Consider the following 12,100-nt stretch of genomic DNA (forward strand, 5'->3'; position numbering starts at 1 on the left):
CAGTTTAAATGTAACCCCCTCCTTAGGAATGACCTATCACTCCAGCCTGACCTGTTCCCGCCAATGAATGAACCAATCATGTTTAGGAGTTGTTATTCAATTTTCCCACGCCTCATGATGATTTGTTCTGATGTATACAAAGCCCTCCGCCCTCCCCAAAAAGTGTACTTAAGCAGTGCTCAGCCCCTGCTCGGGGCTCTGGGCTGCTTTCCCTTCTTGAGTGGGCACAGAGCCCCAGCATGCTGGTTCAATAAATCCCCTTTTGCCAATTGCATGAGTGGTCACTTGGTGGTCTCTTTCTCCGACGTTTCGCGGGACCCTTACAACTGAACTGCTGAGGAGACTGGCCTTGAACTTGTGATTCTCCTGTTTCTCCCAAACTGCTAGGATTACAGGTCATTTGTGAACCTCTACTGATCCCAGTCAAGGTGGAAATCTGGCTCTGGGCTGTGGACTGGATCTGGGTGGCTTCCATGTATCTCTCATTCCTCCTTGGACCAGCCAGTGTACATTCTGCTTATGAACATAACAAAAATATAAGAGGGGAGTGGAAACATGGTAGCTTCTGATGTCCTAGTCTCAAAAGCAGCATCCCATCATTTCTATCTCATTAACTAAATCAAGTGGCAGAATCTTGTCTTCAATATAAAGAAATACAAGCTTCCAGACAATCATTTTGAGGATATTAGTAAATATGAGAGAATGAACAATGAGAAGAGACAGCCTGAGGAAGACAGACAAGAGAGTCTGAGAGGAATCTGGTGTGGGGCAATCTCATTGATGATCACCACTCTTTTTTTCTTGAAGTTCCTTCAATTATTCAGATGGGTGATTCTGTAATTCAGCTACAGAATTTGTGGCACTCTGTCAATATAGCTGTGTGGAAACTTCCCTTGAATTTTTCTCCTACACAGCTCAGGGTTATGAATGACTTCAAGTGAGCTCTGCAGAGGAAATGAAGAGGAAGCCATGTTCAGCTAGGGAGAACAGGAAGCTTCCCTGTCCCAGGCCTGAAGCCTCTCTAGCACCTGCCAGATATCCGTCTTATGTGACCCAGGCATAGGGCAGGGGCTGGATTTTGGAAGTCCCATGTTTCACTAAAGGTGGAGACCTAGAGGTGGATTTCCAGTACCTTTTCTTGTGTTCTGGTTTGTCTTTGCTTTCTCCTCCTTCTTGCCTGTTTCCTCCTTCACTTCATGATTGGCAGACTTCAGTCCAACACTGAAGTAACAGCCTCATACGGACTATTTAGCCAACTCCCATATGAGTGTGCTCAAATTCTATAAATAATCACTTATTCTCTATCATTCTTAGTATTTTTGTTTCTGAAGGAAAACTCTTCAGTGATGCAGGATTAGTTCCAAATTTTCTTTTCTTTCTAAGGACAAATATATGAAGAGCACATGACTTGGCATAGAAAACTATACCTTATCTCTAAGAACCAAAAAATCACGTAGTTATTTATTTGAAAAGGCAAATTGGTGAAGGGAAGAAAAAGCAGACTATCTACAACAGGACTTGACAAAGGAAAGTCTACAAGTCTGACCCACTGTCTTTTAAATAAAGTTTTATTGGGACACAGACATGCCCTTTGTTCACCTATTTTCTATGACTGATTTCATGCTCTAATGGCAGAGTTGTATAGTGCAAGAGAAACTGGATAACCCACAAAGTCTAAAATATATTATCTGGCTCTTTACAGAGAGATTTTTTTTTTTCCTATTCCTATTATAGACCTTAAAGAGAGAATTTTTTACCAGGTTTTATATTAAAATATTATTAGTTTCTATTTTAAGAAGTCTTATATTTTTAGAATTTCTCATGAAAAGTGTTTCAATAAAATGTTATGAAAAATTTGAGCCTTTATAAAATCTACTGATCTAGTTATAATGTAAGTTACTATATATTAATCATCTACTTTGTGCTAAACATGGTAAAATATAAATTATTTAAACTGCTCTATACTATAATTTTTTATAGATTAATAATCAAACACTTAAAAATCTATTAAACTTCCTAGTATAACACAAATAAAGTGACAGAACCAATCTCAAAATCCAAACTCTATTCTAAACTTTAACCTGACAGTCATCCCTATCAATACTTCCCTAATAACTAAAGTTCACCAGGCTAATACTTCAAACAAAAAAAAAAAATAATTAGTATTTGATATAATGATATGCCCAAATTAAAAATGTGTCTTTTCATAGATATGAAATTACAAATGTCTTTGAAATGTTTTTACAGAGAAAATAAAAATATAATCAACAACCAGCTTTTGCAAAATGCAAGTTTAATAACAGCATCTTGAGTAAGACTCTTATTTAGCTGAATTCAACCTTTCCTGTTCATATATAATTTGAACAAGCTATAATTCTTTCAAGCTATTCAGACTTGTTACATGATTGTCCATTTTAGATATATTTGACACCTCATTTTTTAAAATGTTCTTGTAGCTATATAGCTATATTTTAGTTTTTTAAATCTCATAACAACCCCTTTAAATCCATTTTCAAACATTCTAATTAAAGGTACAATAAAAGAGTCAATCTGAATCTATGCTGCCAGATGACATAATAGCTTAAGCAATGATATGATGTATTTTGTACAATCCATCTCTGCCCTTCCCCAAGGTTAGAAAACGCTCAGTGTTGTGATGCAAAAGATTGACCTGTTCTGCTGTAATCATTATTTGAGTTTCTAAAATGTACTCTGTAAAATAAAATGTATTTCTCTTTTGTCCTTTAAAAAAAAAAAATTTGATTTCTTATACTTCCAGTTCTATGAAATCACAAGTTCAACCATCCCTGACTCGAATTAGCCTTTTAGAGTGGTTGAGAGAGAGAGGTGAGATCATCTATGGGCAAAATATTTTGAAAGCATCAAGCAATCTGCCATTCTGTGCTATCATTTTGTCATCATCTCTGTTGAGAGTGTTCTCTCATACCCTCTGGGCTGTGTGAGGAACTATTCTGTGAAGCCCTGGAACAGAACCATATCATACAACATGTTTGGTGCAGTTTAAAAGTCAAAAAAGGTACCTGGGAAAAGTTCAACAAACAACATAGTCCCAACACTAATGAAAACCCATGTGAAAGAAAGACTCACCCAATATGAAGGACTCTCATTTCTATGAGCTCCCTCTGAGTCTTTTCCACCGCAACTTAGTGAGACCCTGTTTCTAAATAAACTACAAAATAGGGCTGGGGATGTGGCTCAGTGGTTGAGAACCCCTGAGTTCAATCCCTGGTACCAAAAAAACAAAAACAAAAACAAACAAACAAAAAACTTCAAAACACAAAAAAGAATAAGGAAGAGTATTTGAATCCCTGTTAATATCAGGACCTGTCAAAACAAACCTCATCATAACACACATAGGACATCAATAGTTACAGTGAAATTTGTAGGATACCTTCCAACTAAAATTCAGAACAGAGGTGAAGAGGGTTCTGGAACACAGGCCTCCTGTCCAGTGATCACCTCCTTCAGGCTGGCCAGCCACCTCCTGGTAAGGAGGGTGCACAGAATTCTCAAAGGTTGGGCCTAGTAATAAAAGTGGGTTGTTCAGAGATAACACATGTATACATGTGCAGAGTGTGCTATTTAAGTGATGTTGTCATCTTTCTTTGCCTTCTTTCCTTTTTCCTTTTTTATGGCACTGGAGATTTAGCCCTGGGGTACTCTACTACTATGTATATGTGTGTAGCATGCTTACATTTCTGAAATCTGCTCTTATTCACTCATAACGTCTTTGATTAAAAATTATCCTAAAAGTAATGCACGCTTATTGTTCAAAGCTTAAAAACATGCAGCCGGGCACAGTGTTGCACACTTGTAATCCCAGCGGCTTGGGAAGTTGAGACAGAAGAATTGCGAGTTCAAAGCCAGATTCAGCAAATGTGAGACCCAGTCTCTAAATAAACTACAAATTAGGGCTGGGGATGTGGCTCAGTGGTTGAGTACCCCTAGATTCAACCCTTAGTACCAAAAAAAAAAAAAAAAAAAAAAAAGGGCATACATACAGAAAGGTATTTTACAAGGATGGCCATTACAGTGTCCTTCATAGAAGAAAAAAATCAGGAGGCTGAAGATGTAGCTCAGTAGGAAAGCACTTTACCTAGCCTGGATTCTGCAGAAACTGAAGGGAAAAAAGTTGGAAAACAATCTAAATACCTGATAAAGATTTCAAATGAAGTACAACAGATCTAAACTACTGGACCAAGTAACTACTCAGTCCACCAAAAATAGGTAAAAGACAGTAGAATGATTCTGACATAACTTTCCTATGAATACACCACAGTGAATCTCTGCATCATGTACAACCACAAGACTGGGATCCTAATTAGAATAAGATGTATTCCATGTTTGTATAAGTGTGTTCAAAAGATACTCTACTGTCATGTGTACTAAAAAGAACAAATTAAATAAATATTTTAAAAATGATATAGGTAAATATTTGTTAAGAGCAATAAAAAATCCATACTATATTAAGTAAAAGAACCAAGTTATAAAATAGAATGATCACATTTTTATAAAAACAATAAAAAGAAAATATGTTTGGAAAGATATAATTATTATAAGTTTCAATGATGAAAAAGTATGGCTTCTATGATTAAAAAAATATTTTAGTTCCTGAAGGCTCCAAGAAGCTTCCCACTGCCAGGCATGCCCTTCCCTCCAGTTTGAACAGTGAAGCTAGTGGGTTTATAGCTGCACTTAGCCAAATCAGAGCACAGCACCAGCCCTGAGGCAGGTCACGTGGGTGCTCTACTTTCTCCTCAGCTAGACCCTCCCTCATTGTTATCATTGCTGGGTGGGGCAGGTTTTTGCTCCTTGCTTTTTATCACTTTCATTTTCTGACCTTATCAGAACCGTGGTCTTCTTGAGGCAAGAAGTGAAAATGGGAAACTGATGTTTCTAGGGCTTATCATAAAAATGTGGTGGTTATGGAAAGGCAATTCTTAGAATCTGCCAGATCCCAGTTTATGCTACAGTGTGTTTTAAAGTCATTGGCATTTGCAGAGACTCGTATTGCTTTTAAATTCCCCTGCGACAGCCTGCAGTGAAGTGCAAAGTCACTGAGCTGCCTGGTGCCAGAAAGGTGACATTTCTACCATTCCATTTCTACTAAGACCTTTAAACTGGTATTAGTCTAAGACAATGGGGTGGTGGCTCTCTCACTGAGGACTGAGTTTCTCACTACCATAAGGATACTTCCACTGTCCCAGGATCTGGGATTTTTAACTCAGAGCAAAAATTGGCTCAAAAGAAGTTTTCTCAGAATCGCTGTGCTACCAGAAACAGATGTTTGAGTCTCTTTCTCTTCTAGACAAAACTCTTCTTTACTGACTCATATTTAAGAAAGCTAATCAGATTTTGGCTTTCCCCTACTCATTTCATTGAATTGTCACACAATATCTTGGGGGAGGGAGGGATGAGGCCCTGGAATGTCACACTTTAGAGGGCCTGAGCCCCTCCCATGGCCCCAAATAAGGAAACACCCTTAATAATGAGAACTTGCTTTGGTCAGTCTGTGCCCTGAAAAAGTTAAAGATGTGGGCCCTAATGATTAATCACTCCTTGATTATAATACAAGAAGTTGGCTTTAGGTGTCAAAGTTAAGTATGAAATAAAAAGTCTGTTTTTTTTTTGTTGTTTGTTTGTTTTTTTGTTTTTTAACTAACTCTACATTTTTAAAGGATTGGTGATTGGCCTGTGTCTCTGTGGGCAATCCCTGAACATTTGGTCACTTCTGATAAGGGGAAGAATGACATCCAACCCATAAAAAAGAGAGGTACCAGGGTCTTTCTCCCCAGAATGGCCACAGAGTAGAAGATGCAGTGTTCCTCCCCTGCCACTGCTATTGCTCCTACTGAGATCCTTTGACCTGGGCTGCTTTTCTGCTAGGCAGACCAGGAAGGACCTTCATCCTTTCTCCAAGGTCAGCATGAGCTCTGTGGCTTTGGGGAGAGGAGAATGGTTGGCTGCTCACTGGCTCAGCACCTCCCCCCACCTTCTCTCATAAGGTCTCAGAGCCTGTTCTAAGTGCTTGAGGCTCCCAACTGTCCACTTCCGTGGGGAAAGAACTTGTTTTTAGTGCCCTCTCAGGAACTAGACAAATAGACTTTTAATCAAACTGACATAAGTGGCTCCCGCTTCCTCCTCATTAAAAGTTATTCTGAAAATAAGGAGTGAAAATGGAAAACGGATTTTACCGAAAGTAAAAATCAGCAAGTATGATTTTGAAAACTCCACCATATACCTTGAGTAGAAAAATGCTAGAATCTGTTTCCCCAAAGCAGAACCCAAGCACCTGAGCAGCAATTGGCAAAGACATGGGGCAGGGCCTGAGCCCCTGTTTAATAAGGTTTATTCCCAGTACCCCTGGGAACTGGGCATTTGAAATAGAAATTGAATTGAGAAACTAAAAAATGACATTTCTTGCTTCTTAAGTTGGTGCCTGACACAGCCTTCATATATTCCACCATATATTTTGAGTAGAAAAAAGCTAGAATCTGTTTCCCCAAATCCAGCACAGCCTAAGGACAACGATGACATCCTGGGAAAACGCTATTAAGTTATTAACCCATTTTTTCCTTCCCCAATGCTTTGCTTTTTGGATTTTACACACACACACACACACACACACACATACACAGCCATTGTGTATTTGTTGCCTCGCAGGAAATGCAAAATCATATTGACAGAAAGCACAGCTTTTTACTAAGCCAGGGTTTTGGTTTGGTTTGTGCTGCTATCATAGGATACCACAGACTATAATTATGGTGGCCATAAATTTATTGGCTCACAGTTCTGAGCTTAAGTCCATTACTGAGGTGCTGCCATCTGGTGAGGGCCTTCTTGCTCTGTCATCAGGGTGGCAGAATACTAGGGGTAAGAGAGGGTGTGAGAACAAGTGGGGGGAGAGAGAAGGCACCAAATTCTCCCTCTGACGAAGAACTCACTCCTGTGGTAAAGGCATTAATTCATTCATGAGAGTGAAGCCTTAAATGTTTAAGTACCGCTTAACAGTTCTACCTCTTAATACTATTATAATAACAATTAAATTCCAGCTGAAGTTTTGTTGTTGTTTCTTTGAGATAGGATCTCATTTTGTTGCCCAGGCTAGTCTCCAACTCCTGGGCTCAAGAGATCCTCCTGCTTCAGTCTTCAAAGTAACTGGGACTACAGAAGTGTACCACCTCAACTGGCTTTAATGTAAGTTTAGAAAGGGACAAACATTCAACCATAGCAGGAGCCAACTAGAAAAAGATTCCCTGACCCAAAACAGGTGTGAGTGCGAGGAGGGGAGTGTGAATGACAGAAGGGAAGTGGGTTGATTCTAGACAGGAACCTGGGCAAAACCTCTAAGAGGGGACCACCATGGAGGTAGTTCAGGTGCATTCAATAATTCCCCAGAGGCACAAGAAAGCAGGACTCCTGGGTCCCACCGCATGGCAGACAAGGAGTAGAAATACTAAAGGTGTCAGGAAGGCAAGAACCCAAGCACCTGAGCAGCAATTGGCAAAGACATGGTGGCAGGGCCTGAGCCCCTGTTTAATAAGGTTTATTCCCAGTACCTCTGGGAACTGGGCATTTGAGATAGAAATTGAATTGAGAAACTAAAAAATGATATTTCTTGCTTCTTAAGTTGGTGCCTGACATGGCCTTCATCACACTGTCTGTCCTCTCTGCATGATTCCATCCTAGGATTGCTCACAGCCCTGCATAAGGAGGGAATGCAATACTGTTCAGTGTTATGTGGGATTCCCATGTCCTGATATTAGGATGTTCCCTTCCTGTTGCATGTGCCAAGCAAAACTCATGTTTTGAAATCAGTGCCTCAGGTAAACTGGTTTTCTATTCCTCTTACCTAACATCTCAAGTTTAGAGCCCCTCATTCTCCTTCCCCTAGGGCAGAGGCTAGTGCCACACATATAACAGCCTTGAATCGGAACACGAAGAAGACCTTCACTTTGGGGACATTGCTCATGGCTCTTTGCTCATGGACATTTGCCTGCATCCATGCACACAGAAAGCTACCACCATTAATATTATCCCAGAAGTCGAAAGTGTCTATATTAACATTTTTTTTTAAATTGTGGACCAGCTGGGTGCAGTGGCTCATGCCTATAATCCCAGTGACTCAGAAGGCTGAGGCAGGAGGATCATAGCTTTGAGGCCATCCTGGGCAACTTAGTGAGATCCTGTCTCAAGACAAAAAAATTAAAAAGGGCCAGGGCTATGGTAGAGTACCTCTGAGTTTAAACCCAGGTATAACCAAGAAAAGAAAGAAAGAAAGAGAGAGAGAGAGAGAGAAATGAACGAACAGATGAATGGACAAACTATCTTTGCCAAGGAGAGAATTCTATTTAGTCCTCTTCAGGACAGAAAATAATCCTATTTCAAAGGCACTTCCATTTTACTAGTAAGGAAAAGGAAAGGAAGAAGCAAAATGGAAAAAGCACAGAGAGAAGATATGGCTGAGAGTCAGAGGTAGTAGATTTAAGTTTCAGTTGTGCTTTTTTGCCAGATTCTATATTTTCCAGGAGCTCTAGAATATCCTATCTGGATCCTCTCTCTCTCTGCATGGCCAAATCTTGCTCATCTATATATGGTTGGTTCAATATAATCTAACCATCCTGTGAGCTCCTAAAGTGCTCTATCTGTCCTTCTCTTTGGTACTTTTCAGCATTGGGACTTTTAATATAATCACATTTGTGCCTAGATGGGACCTCATCTCTCACCATTCTTCCCCTAATCTGAGCTGCAGGCACTGGCTTTGAATACACACTTTCTTGCCTCCAGGATATACTCATTGAACAACCCAAAGTCACCTTCTATGCTAAAATTATTCTGACAAGTAGATGCTCCAATGAGAGCACTTATCCTGCAGTGAACTCTTTACACATCACTTCTCCTCTGGGCTGTACCTGCTGCCACAGCAAAGCTTTATGTTGGGTCCTGCTGTATCCTGGGCACCCAAAACAGTCCAGGATGTAGGAGGTGCTAAACATCTGTCTGTTGACTATTAGCTGTCCTTTCTGGACCCTGAGTTCCTAGAAAATAGGGACTGTGTCTTCTACCCTTTTTAGACCTTTCTTACCACATACATCATGGTACATGCTCTAGGCCTAGGTGCTCAGTAAATGCTGGTAAATGAATGAATGTCTTTTAAAATGGGCAGATCCCTTAGGCATCTCAGTCTATTCTACAAATAACAGGGGAGGATATGCCAAATGCCAAATATTTTCTAGATCTCCACTCTACTCTTGACCATCTGCTCAGTGCTCAGGAAGTTGACCTTTATCAGTCTGCACCAACAGGCTCTTTTGCTCTCTGGTTGGATTCAGTCAATAGGAGGCACCAGTAGATTACCAGGGAGGGAGAAGAGTGAAGTCTAGGAATAGTTGATCTTCATCATTTGTGGATTCTGTATTTGTGAATTTGCCCACTTATTAAAATTTTAGTAATCCTAAAATCAGTGCTACTCAGGGTGCTTTGCGGATGGACATGCACATAGCCCTGAAAAATTGGAGTCATCTAATGGGCATGTTCCCAGCTGAGACTGAACAGCCAACACTCTGCTTTCTTGTTTAAGCTCTCATTTTGCAAAGAATTACTCTAAGATCTACTTACTGCCACATTTTGTGCTTTTCATTGGTGATTTTAACGTTTAAAATGGCCCCCAAGGGTAGTACTGGTTTCTGAAGTGCTGTCCAGAGTTTCTAAATCCAAGAGGGCCATGGTGTGCCCACATAGAAGATATGTGTGTTAGATAAACTACATTTAGGCATGCATTATAGTGTGGGGGACAGGAACTCAAAGTTAGTTACTTGATAATATATATCAAAGAATCTTAAAGCATAAAAACATATGAAACAAAAGTTATATATTGATAGGTTATATATCAATGAGGCCAGAAAATCACAGGAACCTAATCATGTGTTTCCCATAAGAACAATGTTTCAGTATTCAATAATTCAGTGTTTACAATGACTTGATAAAACACAACTACTGTAAAGAATGAGAATTAACTGTACTTATTGCCCAGGAATATTCTATATAATAAGTCGACATGAGCTTACCTCCATCCAGCCACCAAAAGCCATCAACTCCTATTGTGCTGCTTCTCTGGAACTACAGCTATCATCTTGGTATTCTTGTAATCTGCTCCATCTTGAGTCCCTGTAGGCCCAGAGGTGATAATAGGCTCCTACTGTTGCTAGCCCCAAATGATTCATCATCTCTTGCTGGTTTCCCTGCATTCTGCCCACACCTTTGTAAACAGTCCCTTTATTGAGACTCCTTTCTTACCCCCTCTAAAAAGGCACCATCTGTTTCCAGCCAGAATCCTAACTAACATAGTTTATGGAAAACTTCAGCTGTGTTCTTTCTAGCACCTACACAACAGACATAAGCATGGTCTCCTCTCTTCCCACCCATTCCCAGTGAAACTTCATCATTACAGCTCCTTGCTCCCATCACTACACCCCTGCTCCCCTGGAGGATGAACAGTGGTAACCCTAGGATTGAGCTTCTTGATTAGGGCCCCTGATCAGCAGTAGGGTCACCTCTTAAGAGCCTATTAAAATGCAAATTGCTGGTCATCCTAGATTTACTAAATCTGAATCTCTGAATTGTCTCTTTCATAAGCTTTTCTAGTGATTCCTATGCACCCTCAGGTTTGAGGCCACTTTTTGAAGTACTGGTGGGTATGGGATTGGGAAGGTGGACATGGGGCAGTGTTCAGGACCCTTTCCAGGGCCTCTAACTCCCACCTGCTGAATTCCCATTTTAATTCTCCTGGCCTTTGTTCCTCTAGGCTGAGCCACACCTGGGAACACATACAATGTGGAGCACAGAATCCTTTGCACCCAATCTAGGTGAATCGTTTCTTAACCAGTGGAGCATGGTACCTTCTAGAATACACATGGCTATTCTGGAAGCTCAACACTAAAATGCCAGGCTTCTGTAAGCTCAGCCACAGGGCAAGAGGAAATCTAACAGCCCCCAAATCTAACTGCTTCCTTGGGTTTTCACTTCTCTGTGGAACTGCCATGTATGTAATGATATTAACATCCATATGGATGCCTTTTCCCCTGTTAATTTGTCTTCTATCAGTTTAATTGTTAGGTCCCAGTCCAGTGAACCTGAGAGAGTAGAGAAAAAGGATATTTTCTCCCTACCGCAGTGGGAAGAACTGTTATAGACCTGGGGTCTTCCCAGAAACCAAAGCAGCATGAAAACCATTCATTCTTCAAATCCTAATTCTTGTGATCAAGTCAGAAAGACTTTAGACATGTTGCTTAGAGTAACAGGCATGAGTTTACTGAAGGGATAGGACAGGGAAAGGGGATACTCTCAAGGGAGAGAGTGAGTCCTTTCAGAGAGAAGAGGGATGGCATGCCCTTCCTGCATTCCAGTTTTATCGGGGATACCAGAGAAGTTTCCCACCCAAGTTTACCTCTTGACTTTTAATTGACAGAAGGATGACATCAGACTTTCAAGTCCCTACTGCGTTCTAGTTAGATTATTAACTATAAATTCTTACAAATTTTGTGGTTAGGAGGAATTATCCTTTTCTCCATAAATAAATGGGTCTGGTCTGTGAAAAAGGGATTTGGGATTTGGTTTGTGAAAAAGTTCACAAAAGTCTCCCCCTTCAGGATAAATTGGTTTCCTCTTATTGACATTATTTTGGACCTATATTTCTCCTGCAGATAACAGGTGGTTTGCTGAGGAATGTGACATATCCTGTCTACTTAAGCCAGGCAGGGCTGCAGGTAAATTGCTTCTTGAACATTAGCACAGTGGGTCCATTAGGTAGAATTATTCCCTTAAGCTTGGGTTCCCACCATTTGCATCTATCTGTCCCCTATCAGAACCAACAGTTGAGATGGCCCTGTAGATTTGAAAAAGAAAGAATTTTCATTCACTTACAAAAACCTGTCTTAGGGTTCTGAATGGAATCGCTTATTACTTTATTAATGTTTCTTTCTATATCTTCCCTGATTTCAAAAAGCAAATTTGAGGGCTGGGGCTGTAGCTCAGTGGCAGAGTACTTGCCTAGCATGTGTGAGGCACTGGGTTCATCCTT

At 40.3% G+C, this 12,100-nt stretch overlaps 1 protein-coding gene across 1 annotated transcript in view; it reads left to right on the forward strand.

The window, feature by feature from the left end:
- The first annotated feature begins 10,078 nt into the window (after nucleotides 1-10,078).
- Ermp1 (endoplasmic reticulum metallopeptidase 1) overlaps nucleotides 10,079-12,100 on the forward strand; it is a 59,153-nt gene continuing 57,131 nt past the window's right edge. Inside the window, exon 1 of the mRNA XM_015492861.2 lies at nucleotides 10,079-10,157. Within this exon, the coding sequence (XP_015348347.2) occupies nucleotides 10,079-10,157 (79 nt within the window). The remainder of the gene's footprint in view (nucleotides 10,158-12,100) is intronic.

The sequence above is a fragment of the Marmota marmota genome, unplaced genomic scaffold (assembly GCF_001458135.2).
Source record: "Marmota marmota marmota unplaced genomic scaffold, marMar, whole genome shotgun sequence".
NCBI lineage: Eukaryota > Metazoa > Chordata > Mammalia > Rodentia > Sciuridae > Marmota > Marmota marmota.